At 47.7% G+C, this 18,815-nt stretch overlaps 1 protein-coding gene across 1 annotated transcript; it reads left to right on the top strand.

The window, feature by feature from the left end:
* Window positions 1-15,015: 15,015 nt before the first annotated feature.
* Window positions 15,016-16,639, top strand: LOC122042067 (putative protein TPRXL). Its single transcript, XM_042602005.1, has 4 exons — window positions 15,016-15,101; window positions 15,632-15,953; window positions 16,038-16,370; window positions 16,463-16,639. Exons 1-4 carry the CDS (start codon window positions 15,016-15,018, stop codon window positions 16,637-16,639), a joined length of 918 nt encoding a protein of 305 aa, XP_042457939.1.
* The last annotated feature ends 2,176 nt before the right edge of the window (window positions 16,640-18,815 follow it).

Below are 18,815 nucleotides of genomic sequence, written 5' to 3'. Positions count from 1 at the left end.
ATTCATGATTTCATATAATCGGATGCACTCTGCAAATCCTTATCATCTGTTTAAGTTTAACTAAACAAATATTTTTTATATTAATTTGCATCGTAAATATTAGCTGTTCATCTGGTGGTGGAGTTTGGATCATGCAATTGACTACGTTAGACCTGATGACGATTAATTAAGCTAGTCATTTGTTGGCCAATTCAATAGCGACTAATATCAAATCACGTTTCAAAATTATTAAATTGAGTACCCACTTCCTCAAATCAATTCAACTGAAAAAAAAAAACAATCGACTGATTTTATTATCAGTCGAATTGATTTCTTTTTATGTATTTAAAAAAATTCATTAATCAATTTCGATCAAAATTAATTGATAGATCAAGGGATTTTCGAAATGACATAAAATCAATTTTTATGTATTTGTCTAGTTCTTCTAATTATAAAAATATTATAATACATCAATTTGACCAAATATATTGAGAGCAGTAATTTTTTAAATACAAATGTGTCCGAAAAATTAATCCGTATTCAAAAAATCACTGTTCTTAATATATTTGGTTAAATTGATATTTGAGAACATATATATAATCATAAGAACTAGAAGAACAAGTATATAATTCGTGTTTATCTAGGCTATGATATACAATTTGGGAACTTGTGTAGTAATTTTCTCAAAACTTAAGAAAGGTTCGATCCCCGAGAGAGATTTCCTTCGACCATTTAAACTTTTATTTATGGCCATTGTACTGACTAAGTAGGCCATATTTCAGTGATTGATTTTTTTATCAGTTGAATCGAGTACTCTGTGCCGAAGTTGAAACTTTGAATAAATCAGATGATTAATTTTTTAGATTTTTTTTATTAAAGTCGATGATACGGTGCATGATCGTGGGGTCAAGTAGATGACATGGTCGGGAGTCAAACCCTTGGGATGGTCAGAAGTCAAGCTCGCGTGGCGGTCAGAAGTCAAGCTCACGTGGTGGTCAAAAGACAGGCCTACGTGGTGGTCAAAAGTCTGGCCTACATGGAGGTCAAGAATCCGACCTACGTGGAGATCAAAGGGTCGGGTTATAAGATGGTCCTGGTCAAGCACAAGGGCTAATCCGAGGTTAATTCTACATGTCGAGTAGAAACTCGGAAGCAAGGATACATGTCAAGACTTATAGTCTAGCAGCACAGGACACAGGGACCAAAGCGTACAGGTCGGGATGTGTCAACCAAGGATACAGGTCAGGACTTATTGGCTTGCGACACAGGATGCAGGCACCAAATCGTACAGGTCGGGATGTGCCAACCAAGGATACATGTCAGGACTTATAGCCTTGCGGCACAGAACACAGGGACCAAAGCATACAGGTCGGGATGTGTCAACCAAGGATACAGGTCAGGACTTATAGCCTTGCAGCACAGAACACAGGGACTAAAGCGTACAGGTCGGGATGTGCCAACCAAGGATACATGTCAGGACTTATAGCCTTGCGGCACAGAACACAGGGACCAAAGCATACAGGTCGGGATGTGTCAACCAAGGATACAGGTCAGGACTTATAGCCTTGCAGCACAGAACACAGGGACCAAAGCGTACAGGTCGGGATATGCTAACCAAGGATACAGATCGGGACTTATAACCTTGCGGCACAGGATGCAGGCACCAAATCATACAGGTCGGGATGTGCCAACCAAGGATACAGGTCAGGACTTATAGCCTTGCGGCACAGAACACAGGGACCAAAGCGTACAGGTCGGGATGTGTCAACCAAGGATACAGGTCAGGACTTATAGCCTTGCGGCACAGGATGCTAACCAAGGACTGATTTTATTATCAGTCGAATTGATTTCTGATTTCTTTGTATGTGTTTCAAAAAATTTATTAACCGGGTTCAATCAAAATTAGTTGATGGATCAAGAGATTTTCGAAATGATATGAAATCAGTTTTTATGTATTCTGATCTTGTCCGGAAGCTGAGTCAGACGGATCGTCGAGTGAGGGGATGAGATGTTGACCGAATCGCGACGTCCCGGAGAGGGTGTGCTGAGATGACTTTTATGTTGACCAAGTCGTCGGAAGTCCTCTTATCAACGTTACCTGCAGCCAGCGACCCGGTCCGTGGTACCCTAAAGCTCGAGGCGGATCCAACGAATACATAAGTAACAGGATAATAATATAATAATAAAATGAACGAAGGGCAAGTACAGAAAACGTACCCTGGCCCAGGGGACACCCTCAAATGTGACGCTGGTCGAGTTGTCATGACCCGGAAAGGCAGACGACGCTGATCAGGCTGGAGAGCTAGATCTGACGACAAGAAATCGAACGCGACACGGAACCGGAAGACGAGCTGCAAGTTGAGATAAAACACCGGCTCGCAGGTCGGGACACGAAATCATAGCACAGACCGGGAAACGAGATCGGCACGCAAGCCGGGACACGATATCGGCACGCATGTCGAGAAACAAGATCGACACGTAGGCCGGGACATGAGATCGGCACGTAAGACGAGACACGAGATCAGCACGTAGGCCGGGAAACGAGATCGGCATGCAGGTCGGGACATGAGATCGGCATGCTGGCCGAGAAACGAGATCGGCATGCAGGTCGGGACATGAGATCGACACGTAGGCCGAGACACGAGATCGGCACGTAGGCCGAGACACGAGATCGGCACGCAGGCCGAGAAATAATAACACCGAGGAGGCTAAACATGAATCACAAAGTCTGAAACACAGTCACGCCCCAAAGGCCGAAACACAACAAGGGCTTGATGGCCGGAATATTGCCGAAGACACTCGTCAACATGGGTCGGCTACCGGATCAGCTTCAGAAATGTACTACAACGCATATCGGAAAGCCGTCTACGACGATGGGACTCGGCCGTGGCTCGGAAGCCGTATGCGACGCTAGAGGTGGCTATGAACGATGGTCGATTAGGGGAATCAGGAGTTGGTCGGCAAAGAGTTGCACCCTTAATGCTGGAGAGGGCAGGCAGGGATCGCAGTGGTGACGGCTGGTCGCTGCAACGAGGAGGAGAAGGGTGGCAACGTTGCAAGGAGGAGGATGGAAGCGTCTCGAGGCTGTTCGGTAGTTGCGTCGCGAGAAGAGGAAAAGTGGTGGCTGCCGACAGTGAGGGAGAAGGCAGCAGCAGCGTCTATCCCTTCCCGCGCCGGCATCACGAGGAGGACGAGAGGAGCAATGGGCGGTCTGTCCTGCGGCGGTGTCGAGAGGAGGAGAAGGAGTCCGGCGGTGGTGTTGCGAGGAGGACGAGAGGAGGGCAAACGGCGGTGAACCGTCCGGTGGTCGTGTTTCGAGGCGGACGTGAGGAGGGCAGACGGCGGTGAACCGTCCGGTGGTCGCGTCGCGAGGTGGACGAGAGGAGGGCAGACGGCGGTGAACCGTTCAGTGGTCGCGTCGCAAGGCCGACAGGGATGGGATATGGGGTGAGGAAGGCAGCAAAGTGTCGATGTCGGGGCTTTGATAGTGTTGGCGTCGGTACACCTGGACAGAGAAGAAGGATAGAGGAGCGGAGGAGAACAGTAGCTCGCCGGCAACTAGGTCCTGAAGTGAAGAGAAGGAGCTCCTTCTTTCCCTTGGCAGCGGCCAAAAAACACCAGATGGCGTCATGATGAGGAGGAGGAGAGGAGTGGAGAAGAGGCGGAGGACGACCTCGGCTCCAACGAGGAAAGTGAGAAGGAGGAAGAAAGCTCCTGTGGCGGCGGTGCCTCCCCACTAAGATGCCCCCCTTTTCGAACCGTGTCTCCCCTTCCTCTAAATCTCTAAATAGTGATTTGATGAAATTGCCCTTCCTCCTTACACTATTTCCTCCTATACCCCTCAAGTCATCTCCGTATCATATTCGTCTAGTTCTCCTGATTATAAAAATATTATAATACATCAATTTGACCAAATATATCGAGAGCAGTAATTTTTTAAATACAAATGTGGCCGAAAAACTAATTCGTGTTCCTTAATATATTTGGTTAAATTAATGTTTGAGAACATATATATAATTATAAGAACTAGAAGAACTTGTATATAATTCGTGTTTATCTGGACTATGGTATACAATTTGGGAACTTGTGTAGTAATTTTCTCAAAACTTAAGAAAGGTTCAATCCCCGAGAGAGATTTCCTTCGACCATTTAAACTTTTATTTATGGGTTTTTTACTGACTAAGTAGGTCATATTTCAGTGATTGATTTTTTTATCAATTGAATCGAGTACTCTGTGCCGAAGTTGAAACTTTTAATAAATCAGATGATTAATTTTTTTAGATTTTTCTTTATTAAAGTTGATTTTAGGTAAAATTGATTAATGAATCAAACGATTATATATTGACATGAAACTAGTTTTTGGATGAATCTAGATAATATTTTCTTTGCAAAAATTTTAGGATGAAATATTTTTGTCATTGCCAAATTATACGACAAAAGAATTCAAATTCATTATCAAATTTTGGGACGATTTATATTTTGGTTGCCTTTATGGGCTTTTACTGACCAAGTAGGTCCTATTTGAGTGATTGATCTTTTTATTAGTTGAATCGATTATTCTGTGCCGAAGTTGAAACTTTAAATATATCAGGTGATTAATTTTTTAGATTTTTTTTTTATCAAAGTCGATTTTAGATAAAATTGGTTAATGAACCCAACAATCCCGGATTGATATGAAATTAGTTCTTGGATGAATCTAAATAATTTTTTCGTTGCAAAATTTTTTAGGATGAAATATTTTTATCATTGCAAAATTCTGCGACAAAAGAATTCAAATTCGTTGCCAAATTTTGGGACGATTTATATTTTCGTTCTCAAATTCGTCACCAATTTTACAACAAAAATAATATTCGTCGTAAAATTAGTGACAAATTTGGCAACAGATATATAATTCATCCCCAAATTTGGCGATGAATTTTTTTTGGTAAATCTATAAATTTGCGACAAATCAATTCTGTCCTAGATTCCAGGACGAATCTATGGATTCGTTCCAGATTCTGGAATGAAATTTGGGACGAAAAATAAATCGTCATAAATTTTTCAATGCACAGTAAGTTTGGCGACTGATCCCATCCGGAAGCTGAGTCGGATGAAGGCGGGCCTTGTTGTGCGGAAAGTTGACGGAAAGTCGCTGAAGAGTTGAATCTACCGGCACCCCCTGGAAAGGTTCGCACGGGCAGATGACGGAGAGAGATGACTAGGACGATGACGCTGTCGCTCTGCGCACACTCAGACGAGTCCACCAGTCTTTAGAGACAAGAAATCAGAGAAAAGGTCCCCGGGTCAGACCCTCCGACGCTCAAGTCAGGTACTTTTTCCCCAGAAATCACAGAGAAAGGACGAAAAATAAAGACTAGTGAGAAATAACGAGTGAGCGTACCTGCATAAGGGCAAGGCATCCCTTTTTATACTGCAACGAAAGTTTCTGGGCCTGACGGGTGTCAGGGAATGTCGGCTGTCAGGCTTTGTCTGGCGGTGATTGACATGTGGCTCTTCTTAATAGGCTGGCGGAAAAACCGAAGATGCATTGAGCCCCGACTGTTAGCATATTCCCTGACCCCCTGATTATTTTCTGACATTCTCTGACAAGTGGTTACGATTCCTTGGCTTGTTTGTCCCGTAGTGTCTGAACGACGAACCTGCCTTCCGAGGTCTGTACCCACCCTACTTTTATATACTATTATCCCTAACTTGTATGTCCCGATCTGTGTGTTAAGCTTGCATTCTGACCCGCCTTTGTCATCTGCGATTTACGGTCTCTACATCCTAAGTTGCCAGCTAGATCTATGTTCTGACCTGTTTACTGTTTTGCTATCCATGGCCTGTACGTCCCGACCTGCACGCTGGGTTTATGTCCAGACTTGTTTACTGTTTATTTCTATCCATGACTTATACATCCAGATCTGCACGCTGGGTCTGTGTCCAGACCTATTTACTGTTTATTTCTATCCATTGCTTATACGTCCCGACCTGCACGCCGGGTCTGTATCCGGACCCGTTTACTGTTCTGCTATCCATGGCTTGTACGTCCCGACCTGCATGCTGGGTCTGTGTCCTGACCCGTTTACTGTTCGCTGCTATCCATGGCTTGTACGTCCTGACCTGCACGCTGGGTCTGTGTCTTAACTCATTTACTGTTCGCTGCTATCCATGGCTTGTACGTCCCGACCTGCACGTTGGGTCTGTGCCAGACCTCTGATCCTTGGCTTGGATGTCCCGACCTACACGCCAGGTCTGTGTCCAGACCCGTTTACTGTTCACTGCTATCCATGGCTTGTACGTCCCGACTTGCACGCTGGGTCTGTGTCGAGACCCGTTTACTGTTCTGCTATCCATGGCTTGTACGCCCCGACCTGCACGCTGGGTATGTGTCCTGACCCGTTTACTGTTCGCTGCTATCCATGGTTTATACGTTCCGACCTGCACGCTGGGTCTGTGCCAGACCTCTGATCCTTGGCTTGGATGTCTCGACTTGCACGCCAGGCCTATGTCCAGACCTTTTATTAACTTGTAGTCTCAGTCCTCAGCTATATCTGGCCCACTGGCCCGTTTATTGCCTACTATCAGGGCTGGTCTCATAATCCCCTCCTTTGACCTCCCCGTCAGCTGAGACTTTGACTTTGGCCACGTAAGCTTGACTTTTGACCTCCCCTCTCTCCACGTCAGCTTGACTGCTGACCGGTCATGAAGGCTTAACTCCTGACCTTCCTGACCTCTATGTCAGCTTGACTTCTGACCCCCTTGTGGTATTGACTCATAACCACATCATACCGACCCCACCAGACATGCATCGTATCACAAGCCTCCCCCTCAAGTCTAGTCAAAGGAGGTTCTAGTCCGACTGACTAGACCCCAATCTTTATGTTGCCTGACCCAGTTCCCGCGTCCTCTGCTGATCTATCTTTCATCCGTATTCTGTAAAATTTCCCTCCATCTTGGGAGATGAACGATCTCCTTCTGAACTTATGAGGACTCCTCAACTTCTGGGCGCACTTTCTTCCTATAAATGTTATGTTGTTTTCCGAGTACCGCCTCAAGTTCCGAGGAAATCCCTTCACCTTCTCCTTCCATATAAAAGATCTGAACGTCCAATGCTTCCAGCTATCCTCTTGTTAACACAATACCTTGTTTCCATGGAACCTACGACAGAACCTAGCGAACTTGCTTCTTTGCTTCGACAAACTTCCCATCTGTTGGAGTTATCAGCTCGAAAAGAAGAAGCCTCGCTCCAGCAAATTGCCACTCTGACGGAGTTGTTGGCTCAAAAGGAAGGCATCCTACAGGAAATGACCGCGAGCAGAGACCTTCAAGCTTCCCTTACTCATGAGATGGAGAGCCTCTGGCTGGCCGCCAAATCCATAACCCGAGCCAAAATCGCTCTTAAACATAAAGCTCAATCGAACTTTCAGAGTCAGGGGCAGTATATTGTTTATTTGAAGAGGAAGCATGAAGATGAAGTGGTTCTTTTGAAAGAGGAAGGATGGATCAAAGATGACACCATTGGGCAACTGAAGCGTACCATCGACCTTATTACAGAAGATCTAATTAAGGTCCGAGCTCATCTGACTAAGCAGGATCAAGCTTCTGGCTCTGGTAGCCATGTAAATCCTTAAAGAATGTACCTCTGATTTTAACGGAATAAACGTTGTTTTTTGCCTTCCCCTCTTATTGTAGCCACACACTTTGTTTCGAGTATCATCATGCTTTTATAGAACACCTGTGTCTGTCTAATATTTCTAACAAAAATAATAGTAATAAAAGTAGCTTGCTTACCCAATGTTACCTCATACCATATGAACTTTTGACCAAAGCCAATGAGCCGTTTGAGGATATGCCCACGAGATTCCCTATTTAACCAGAACCTTTGAATACTTCTTATTGACTAGCCGGACGTGATAACTTAGCTTGCGGCATGGTGTGTCGGCGAATATAAGACATACTTGTTGGTGCAACCTTAGGTCAAGGTTGACCTGGTTGACCTGACTCGAGTTGACCTGACTCGAGTTGTGTTTTGATGTTTGACGATGTTTGACGAGAAGAGAGTTGTATTCTTGATATTTGACAAGAATAGGTGTTTGGGAGATTGTAGGTGTAACCTTAGGCCAAGGTTGACCTGGTTGACCTGATTCGGGAAAAGTCCAAGCAGAGAGCTTGGCACGCGAAAAGTCCAAGTATGGAGACTTGGCACCGGAAAAGTCCAAGCAGGTAGCTTGGCACGCGGAAAGTCCAAACAGGGAGTTTGGCACGGGGAAAAGTCCTGGTGAGTGAAGCCAGGCAGTCGGAGAAGTCCTGGTGAGTGAAGCCAGGCAGTCGGAAAATCCTAGTGAGTGAAGCTAGGTGAAGGGGAAAACCCTAGTGAGTGTAGCTAGGTGAAAGTCCTGGTGAGTGAAGCCGGGCAAGGGAAAATCCAGATGGATCAAGGGTGATCGGACATCTGGTGTTGAGAAGGTCAAGTAGGTCAAGGGAGTGACCGGATACTTGACACAAAGAGGAAAGTCCAAGTGGGTCAAAGGGATTGACCGGACACTTGGTAGGGAGTCTTAGCAGGTCAAGGGAGTGACCGGATGCTAAGCATGATGTACCAACAGGTCAAGGTTGACCGGATGTTGGTTTGGGAGACTTGGGACTTGGTTTGGGCAAAAACCAAGCTCTGGATCGGTCACCGGATCGATCGATGAGCTGTGTTTTGATCGGTCTGGCGACCGATCGGATAACAAACGAAGGCGCGTCGATTACGGAGCTTGCGGTCGATGCGGGGACCGATCGGCATGGCTGATTGTGCAAGGCCGATCGAGCGATATCTGATCGATGCCGGCCGATCGGTGGCGATCTTGAGTGCGAGGAACCGCACTCAATAAGCCTGATCGGTCGGCAGATCGATAGCCATACCCGATCGGTCACCACGACCGATCGAGCCGATCGATGCTAGCGAGTTCGGGAGAAAGCGGCGATCGATCGTGACCGATCAGGCACACTCTGAGCGGTGCGTGGACCGATCGAGGCACTAGCGGTTGCGGCGGCTATATTCCTCGTGTTTTTCTTCGCGGTATAAAAGAAGCTACGGGGCTTCGTTGCGCCATTGCTTCCTCCTTAGAACTTGTTCTTATGCTCTAGAGCTTACGCTCTTTATCGAGCTTTCTGAGCTCCTCATAGCTGAAGCTTCGTGAGCTTCTCATTGGATTCTCGTCAGCTAGTGTGAAGCTTCGCTTCATCGCTCATCAACAAGAAAGGCAAGCAAGTGTTTCATATTGTCTTTTGCTTTCTTGTATCTGTTGTACTCCTTCTTTTTGTTACAAGTATTGTGGCGAGGTTTCTCCACCCACAAGGAGCATTTATTAGCCGGTTCTCCGGGGACTCATCCACCGACGGATTAATAGGGCTCGTCCACCTTACGGACACGCCGAGGAGTAGGAGTATCATCTCCGAACCTCGTTACATCGGTTTGTTTGAGGTTTGTCTTCTTTTCCTTCGTTTCTACGTGTTATTTTCCGCTGCGCTAACCCTAGTTTGTAGAAACGCGACGATTTGGGGTCGGCTATTCACACCCCCCTCTCTAGCCTCCGTACGAAGGATCCTAACAATACTGACCGAAAAATCATTGTCCAACCGAGAAGGTAGTTGGTCGTGAGAGCCCTGCTCACTTATAACTCGCACTGGGGCGAGAGTCTGGGACAACCGACCGGGAAGGTCGTTGAGCGTGAGAGCCTTGCTCACTTATAACTTGTACTGGGGCGAGAGTCTGGGACAGTCGACCGGGAAGGTCGTTGGGCGTGAGAGCCTTGCTCACTTATAACTCGCACTATGACGAAAGCCTGGGACAGCCGACTGGGAAGGTCGTTGGGCGTGAGAACCTTGCTCACTTATAACTCGCACTGGGGCGAGAGTCTGGGACATCCGACCGGGAAGGTCATTGGGCGTGAGAGCCTTGCTCACTTATAACTTACACTGGGGCGAGAGTCTGGGACAGCCGACCGGGAAGGTCGTTGAACGTGAGAGCCTTGCTCACTTATAACTCGCACTGAGGCGAGAGTCTGGGACAACCGACTTGGAAGGTCGTTGGGCGTGAGAGTCTTGCTCACTTATAACTCGCACTGGGACGAGAGTCTGGGACAGCTGACCGGGAAGGTCATTGGGCGTGAGAGCCTTGCTCACTTATAACTCACACTGGGGCGAGAGTCTGAGACATTCTACCGGGAAGGTCGTTGGGCGCGAGAGTCTTGCTCACTTATAACTCGCACTGGGGCGAGAGTCTGGGATAGCCGACCGGGAAGGTCGTTGGGCATGAGAGCCTTGCTCACTTATAACTCGCACTGGGGCGAGAGTCTGGGACAGCCAACCGGGAAGGTCGTTGGGCGTGAGAACCTTGCTCACTTATAACTAGCACTGAGGCGAGAGTCTGGGACAGCCAACCGGGAAGGTCGTTGGGCGTGAGAACCTTGCTCACTTATAACTAGCACTGAGGCGAGAGTCTGGGACAGCTGACCTGGAAGGGATATCCCGACCAAGATAGACGTTGCAGACCTAGGGGGTGATCTCCCGACCAGGATAGATGTTACCGACCTGGGGGTGATCTCCCGACCCGGCATTACTTGAAGAGCTTCGACTTCGTCTGCCATCAAGAAATATACCATCAGTTGTGTTGTGGGGATAACAATATTAGAATCTTACTCAACCTTGGCCTCGCCGCATTTGAATTTCTTTCCCGCCACTTTTCTTCGCCGGTTCACGAGAAAATCGCGTGGTAAGCGTTTCCGTACTCCCGCTTCAGCTCATGATTTCCTTATCTCGTCCGTCATTAATACGCCTCCTAGGGGATTGACACTTGTCCCATGCCTTTATTACTTATGCAGGATGACACCGCCAACGCCTCTCCTTTTTGTATACGATTTCCCATAAGAGCGTGTCTCTCTGCTATCGGACGGCTTTAAGCGCTTTACCCGAAAAGATACTCAACATCTCTTTTCGATATTCCCTAGGAACACTCTCTTTATAAATCCTAAAGGCAGTCTGCAGTTATTGCCTTGAGCTTTTCGACTGCCCCCGTCTCCGTGTTGCTTCGCCATCTCTGGTGTCCAGCCCTTCCCCCTCTAGCCTATTCACGCTGAGTGCTCCTCTCCCTCTCGACTGATCTCTTCTCCAACCCTCCTTACCTTGATAATGGCTGACGGTAAGACCACCCTTTGGTATTCGTGCTTCATTTCTGATATAGATGATCATGACCTATCTGTGATTCGATCGGACCTACGGCTTAGTGGTGATTATGAACTCAGAGTTCCTGCGCCCCATGAACACCCCGCCAGCCCTCCAGAAGGCTTCATAACCATTTTTAGAGACCAAATTTTAGGAGGCCTTCGTTTTCCCATCCATCCTTTCATTTCCTCCCTGAGCGAATACTTCGGCATTTGCGTCTCTCAATTTGCTCCCAACTTCTTCAGAGCAGTTTATGGCACTGTCATTCTTTGTCGCATATACCAACTTTTCCTGACCGCTCAACTTTTCCATCATTTTTATTCTTTCAAACGTTCAGAGCCAGGAGTGTTTATGGTACAGGCTAGGCCTGGCTATAAGTTTTTTCTGACATGCCCTCTTCCAACAAGGGGTGAAAATCCCGTTTCTTCTTTGTTAGATTCCCCGAGCCCCTGGTCGGGCTGCCCAGTGGAACTTGGACATCCCTTCCAACCTTCCTGTACATCAACACCAGCCTTCTTGTAACGCCACTTCAGAAAAACTTCAAGGCATGAGCGTTAGCTTTTCTATATTACTGTTGAAAGGCTTTCTGTATTTGTTTGGGCTCAGCCCCGTTCGAGCGGACATAGGGGCTCCGTTTGGTAAGACCCCATTTTTCTCTCCGCTACTCTTCGCTAACTGAGGTATCTTTCTTTCTTATTGCAGAGGCTGCCATGCTCCGAGCGTACTCCTCAGACGTAAAACGCCAATCTGTTTCCTACTTGAGAACTTTAAGTGCAGAGCTTAAACAGGGTTTGGCAGCTTCTTCTCAGTCTGACCCCTCTGTCTCACGGTCTGCTCCTTCTGCTTCACAGCTAGCCCCCCTTGCGCCGGTCCAAGAGGAAACTTCCTCGGCCCTCCCTCTGAATGTGGCTCCTGTAGAGGACCTAGCCACTGTAGAGCAGGTCGAGGAGGAGCGGGCTGCCTCTCCCCCGCCGGCCAAACGTCTAAGCTCCAGCGTAAAAGGAAGAAGGTTACTCCAGCGACTCAGGCGTCACCTCCACCTCTTCCTTCCGGCCGTCGCTCATCTGCCACCTTTCCCTCTTTGGAAATCAGAGCTGCTACTCCTGACCGGGAGATTAACTTGGGGTCGGAGGTTCCCGTTATGTCGCCCCAGATATCTGCCCCAATCCCCGGTCGGGCTATAACTTCCGATCAGACCTCTTTTCCTGCTACAGCCTCCTCTCTCGGGCAGCTACCCCTTCCTTCAATGGATCAGCCTGGGAGTTCTGTAACTCAATCTGCCTCCCTTCCCTTAGCTGCTCCTGCCTCTACTTCTAGGTCTCGAAGGAAAATTCGCAAGAAGTATTCGTTTACTGACTCTTAGCGCCTGCCTTCTTCCACAGAACCTGGTGTCGCCGAAGGAACTGCAGAAGAGGCTCCTCCCCTAGTTGCCCTGGTTGAATTAGAGGACGATTTAGCGGCGTCCTGGCGCTCAGGCAATCGGAAGTTTTGGAAGAATCTCCCGACGAGGGGGCTAGATTAAGCAGCTTGCCAGATTGTTTCTGTAACTCTTCTTATCTCAATGCTCCTCTGCTGAAATCTTTTGTAATCTTTCTTCCTTTATTTAACACAGGCATGTTCCGCCAATCTGAGCATCATTCAATACGCCACTCGCTTGCAGAAGGAGAACGAAGTATTGAAGGCTCGTCTTCAGGAGTTAGAGCTGCCGCTAACTCCTCGCGATCCCCTCAATCCAACCCCTGGGGATTTAGCGAGTTATCTTCGACTGATCGGGGAGTCTGCAGAGTCTGCCCGCAACATTTCTCATGTGGCTTTCGACAAGATTAAAACTTTGGAAGCGGCTCTGCGGACAAGCGAGTCTAAATTATCTTCTGAGGCAGAGAGGCGTTGCTCGCTGGTGGCGGAGATGGATGAAAAGGATGCCAGGTTGGCAAGTCTGCAGGAAACCCGGAAGGCTCTTCAGAAGACCTTAACTGAGGTCCAAGGTCAATTGGCCTCCAGTTCAAACCGGGAGAAGTCCCTTCGCAGCCAGTGGGAGGCCAGCCAAGCGACCATTAAATCAATGCAGGCCGACCTTATGAAAGCTCAAGAAAATATTTCTCAGGGTCAGCAAAATTTGACTTTGGCCCGAGCTGATGCAAAAAAGGCCCAAGCTGATACGGAGAAGGTCCGGGCAGAGTTGACTGAGTACCAGGCGGGAGAAGTGGGTCGTTTACGAGCGTACAGGCAAGCATACGTCTCCTCCCCCTTCTTCTTGAGAAAGATAGGGGGTTTGATGAATTTCGTGCTCTGTTGTGGTGCGGGTGGTGGTGCTCGACAAATGTTTGAGCAGAATCTACTTTGCGCTGCCCCCTTAGAGGACTTCTTAGACACCGATCGCCTGATGAGAGAGATTCCAGACGGATCGCTTCCCACCTTCAAGGATGATGACGACTTATTCCTCCTTCCTGAGCCTCCGGCCGGTTCTATGTCTTGCCCCCCTGAGCCTCCTACTAACAATGATCCAGGATGTGGTTCTTAATGTAAATATAAAGCTATCACCCCTTTTCTCAATCTATTTGCTGTATAATTACGGATTTGCCTTCTCTGCGAGCTGTTTATCACCCTTATGATATGGCATGACCCTTGGTTTTTTATTCTCTTATGATACGTAATGTTAACCCTCTTCTCAGTTGCATTGTATATTACCCGACCAATGTGACCCACGACCAAGAGAACATGTGCGTTAGCTGTCCATATCGTCTTATTGGACCCCGGCCAGGAATCCCCCTTTTACTCCGACCTATTTTCCTTTCTTTCTTTTGTGGACCACTTAACTTAGCTTAACCACTTGCCCGATCTGCGTTTATATCCCGACCTGTTCAACTTGCTCTCCTTGATTGACAGCTCCGGCTCGGTCATATTTTCCAATCTATTCCTTCATCTCTACTCCAGGTCAGGATAACTTCAGACCGAGAAATTAGTTAACGGTTAATCCCAGACCGGGAATGCGAAGGCATTTTTCTATAAGGCAACTGCTGCGCATTTTCCCAAGATCCGTCTCCTCGTACTTCATGCTGGTACTTTTCCAAATATACCCTTGGACGTTATTTTCAAGGAAGATCCGTCGGTTCTCTTTGTTCCTGCCAATTATTTTGCTCCGATGGATGATAGTTTGACGAAATTGCCCCTCTGCATGGCGGCTATAAATATTCTCATCACTTTCGACTTCAGGCGTTTCATGTCCTTTTCTTCTTCCTTCTACTTGAATCCCTCCTTACTTCCGATCCTCCTACTTTTGCGTCGATAGCTTTCCGCTTGATCTTTCTTCCTTTTGTTCCTTTTTCTCATGGCCTCCCCCTCTTTTCTTCCTTCTTTGGCGGCGGTGTACTACCCTGGTTCATCCACTTTCGATGAATTGGATCGAGATGACTTGTGCTATACCTACGGAGTTGAGGACAACGTACAGGTGGTTATCCCCACTAGAATACATCAATTCTTCAATCCTCCTGCTGGCTATTGTACCTTCTTTAAAGAGCAATTTGTGGCTGGCCTTCGTCTTCCTCTCCACCCTTTCTTTTCCGACATATGCTGCTACTCCCGGATTCCCTTGGGACAACTGACACTCAACTCTATAAGGATCCTATGTGGCTTTGTAGTGCTATGTGATGTGTGTGAACTATCCTGGTCCACCCACTTATTCCATTGCTCTTCACCCTCCGGCGCCAGGAAGAGGGCACATTCCGTTTTCAGCCCCGTCTTTGAACTGCTTTTTTCTGATCCCTTCCGCCTTCCGCCTTCCGACCCGAGCTAAAGGAACAAATTTTTCTTCATTAGATTTCCTCACGAGGTGGAGTGGCCCCTGCGATGGCAACCGTTACTTCCCCCGTCTCCAGAACTAGGGGAATTTCACCTTGGTACCTCCTACATAGAAGCCTCGTCTCGTTTAGTCGGTTGGTAGCTGAATTTGACACGTCTATTATCTGAAGAGTTGTTAGCCTATTTCCACCTAAGTTATCTTACTCCCAAGACACCTCATTCCCTGGGTAAGCCTTCCTTTTAATTCTGTTGTCATTTCATAAGCATTTGTTTTTTCATACTATTGCTGACTTCTTACTCTACCCTGTACAGTTGAAATCTTAACTCGCGCTTCGGAGGTTCAGCCTCTTCCTCTGAGCGATATGGAAATAATGAGGCGTGGCCGAGTTGTCTTGCAGAGAAGAGCATTTCCCCACTCATCTTCGACTTCAATCGGTGGGGCTTCCCCGGCCAATCCTCCACCCCGACCTGCTCGACGAGGGTCTTCTGGTGTCCGACCTACCCCCTTGGCTTGGCCTACTTGCCCGCAGACTGCGCGTCCACCCCGACCGGCCACCCCTATTCGCCCTCGGGCCCCACGTACAGCCCGACCCATTACCCCGACCCCTCTTCGATCAGTTAATCCTCCTTAAACTACTTATATCCCGGGTCTGGGCCTTGGTAGAAGATCAGGCAACGTTTCCTACGCAAGCCCTGCTTTCAGGGAAGCTTCTCAAGCAGCTCGCCAGGCCCGCTTCGCAAATGACCGCTTGAGCCAGGATGCCCCTTCTTCCACTAGACGCAGGGCTCGGCCGCCTTCCGATGATTCTGACTCGGATAGCCGACCGCTGTCTCAGAGACGTCGACGCCGAGCCCCTCGTCCTATGTCCAACTCAGGCCCGTCCTCTATCCCCTCTCCTCCTCCAGTTGCAGCTGCCTCTTCTCCACCTCCCATTGTGACTCCGCCTCCTATCCCGAGCCAGGCAGATGTTTCGCCAGATCCCACCGTAATTCCAGTCGAGCCTCCCACTGCTCAACCTTATCCTTCAGCTTAACCTCCTACTCAACCTCATACGTCACCACAACACTAGAGCACCGAGGCCGATCCCTCGCTTCGCTCTCCGCCAGCTACCTCACCCCCAGAGCCATCTCCTGTGCCTCCCTCAGTTCCTGCTGGGTCAGCTGCTGGGCCCTCAGTTCCTCTTGGCTCAGCCGTTGGGCCCTCAGAATCACCCCCGCTTACTCATTACTGTTACTGTACCACTGTCCCTTCTGAGGAGAGGTTATGGTCACGAGCAGATGTTCCCACCAACTCCCTCAGGATAAAAGGTCGTCTGGCCACTTTATGGGAAGAGAGCATACAGCACATGAACTCCTTGCCTCCCCCGGCCCAGATGGACAAATTCTCAGAGCTGTATATCAAGGTAAACTTTGAAGATTTCCCAACTATTATCTTTCCGAGTCTTGTGCAGAGTCTATGGCAGTGCACAATTCCTTCCACGCTATTCATTATTAGAATAAGATGCTACGGGACAAGGTGGCTGACCTAGAGCTACAACTGAATGACCCTGCCCAAGCTAGCCATGCTTTGCGGGCCGAGATAAAAGATCTGACCAAACAGAAGAACAGTCTGGAAGTATCCCTAGCGCGGGCCAACCATGAACTTAAGGGTCTCAAGGAAGAGCAAAGCTAAGTCAATATTGTACACCAACATAGTATAGATCAACAAGCTTTAAAGCATCAACGAGCTATGGACCAATTGGCTCAAAAGCTGCGTGTCGCCGAGACTCTAGCGCAGGAGCAAGACAAGAAGTTGAAATCTCAGGAGGCCCAATTGACATCCCAAGCAACAGAACTATTAGCCGCCCGAAATGAATTATCTCAGGCTCGGGCTATTGCAGAAGGGGCATCAACAGTTCTGGCTATTTACAAAGATGGAGAGAACGATCGATGTCAACAGAACCGTGCTCTGTATCTGCGTTCTCCGGAATTCTGTACACAGGCTGGACAGCGTTTCTCCATGTCTGTTATCTACGGGGCGGGCGGGGCTCTGCGTCAACTTTATGAAGAAGGCTATCTGAACTCGGCTCCCCCTCCTAAATTTTTAGATAATGATTGGATCCTTAAAGAGATCCCCGATGAAGTTTTTGCTCCTTTCTAGTGATCTTTCTTGGCTATTTGTATATAACAACTTAACAATTTCTTGTAAAGTTCTTTGCTATTTTTTCCTTTGGCATTATAAGACTTACTTTTGCTAAAATTAGTGTTAGGACATACAATTTCCGCTTTCATATTCTCTTCTACTTTTTTCGATCTACTTTTCCCCGGTCTGCTACCCTGGTTTGTCGGGTGAGTGACAACTCAGCTTACCGCCCGGCTTACTCTTCTTGGCGTGCTCCTTTAGACCCGGTAAGGTTGCAAGTAGTTAACGCTCTAGGGTCGGTCTAGCTTTTTGCCTCGTTCATCTTGTAAGTAATAAGCCCTGGATGTCAATTTTTTGATGACTTTGTAAGGCCCATCCCACTACGGTGCTAGCTTGGTTACATCTCCCATGGGCTTGATTTGCTTCCAAACCAGATCTCCTTCCCCAAAGAATCGAGGAATCACTCTTCTATTATAATTTTACCTCATTCTTTGTCGATAAGCCTCTAGCCGAGCCGCCGTTCTGTCACGGATTTCGCTAATAAGATCCAGCTCAGCTAACCGTCGTTCTGTGTTTTCTTCATCATATAATGTCCTCCTGACCGATGGCACTTCGATTTCTATGGGTACGACTGCTTCATTGCCATAAACCAAGTGGAATTGTGTCAGACCTGTACTTTCCCGAGGTGTTGTACGATAGGCCCACAGAATGCTTGACAACTCTTCCACCCAATTGCCTCCCACATGATCCAGCTTAACCTTCAAACCTCGTACTATTTCTTTGTTGATTACCTCGATCTGACCATTGCTTTGAGGATATGCTACTGAAGTGAAGACTTGCATTATGCCAAACCCCTTGCACCAGACTTGGATTCTCTGTCCTTGGAATTGCCTTCCATTGTCTGACACCAGTTTGTGAGGAATACCAAACCTGCAAAGAATGTTCCTCCATAGAAATCAAATGACGACGTCTTCTGTGATCCGGGCCAAGGCTTCTGCTTCTACCTACTTGGAAAAATAATCCACTGCCACTAATAAGAAACGTCTTTGACCGGGTGCCATGGGAAATGGTCCCACAATATTCATGCCCCATTGATCAAACGGACATGAGACTATGGACGTTTTCAACAGAGCTGTAGGACGGTGTGTTAAGTTTTGATGTTTCTGGCAGGACAGGCAGGTATTTACTAATTTTTGAGTATCTCTTTGTAAGGTAGGCCAAAAATATCTAGCCAGGAGTACTTTGCGAGATAGGGTCCGTCCGCCTACATGACTGCCACAGCATCCCAAATGTATTTCTCGCAAGGCCTGGTCGGCCTCCTCTATACCCAAGCATTTGAGTAAGGGTCTAGAGAAGGACCTCTTGTAGAGCTGATCTTCGATCATGACATAAGAATGAACTTGCTTCCTGATAAGCCGCGACTCTTCTGGGTCGGACGGTAAGATACCTTGCCTGAGATAGTTGATCATGGGCGCCCGCCAATCAATAGTTGCTTCTCTATTGTTTTACAGATCTATCTGAGCTATCAGAAAAGTTTGTGCCGTTGACCGGTCCAGCACCCAAGTGGTTAAGGAACTGGCCATCTTTGCTAGCTCATCTGCCCTCTCATTTTCCGACCTGGGTATCTTGGTTACAGTGACCTCTGCGAATTCCTCCTTCATCTTCTCATAGGCTTCCCGATATACTTGTAATTTATCATAATTTATCATAAAGTTGTCAATCACTT

This window comes from Zingiber officinale, chromosome 1B (genome assembly GCF_018446385.1).
Source record: "Zingiber officinale cultivar Zhangliang chromosome 1B, Zo_v1.1, whole genome shotgun sequence".
NCBI classification, from domain to species: domain Eukaryota; kingdom Viridiplantae; phylum Streptophyta; class Magnoliopsida; order Zingiberales; family Zingiberaceae; genus Zingiber; species Zingiber officinale.
The sequence above is the reverse complement of the archived record's forward strand: the minus strand, read 5'-3'. Positions and strand labels throughout refer to the sequence as shown.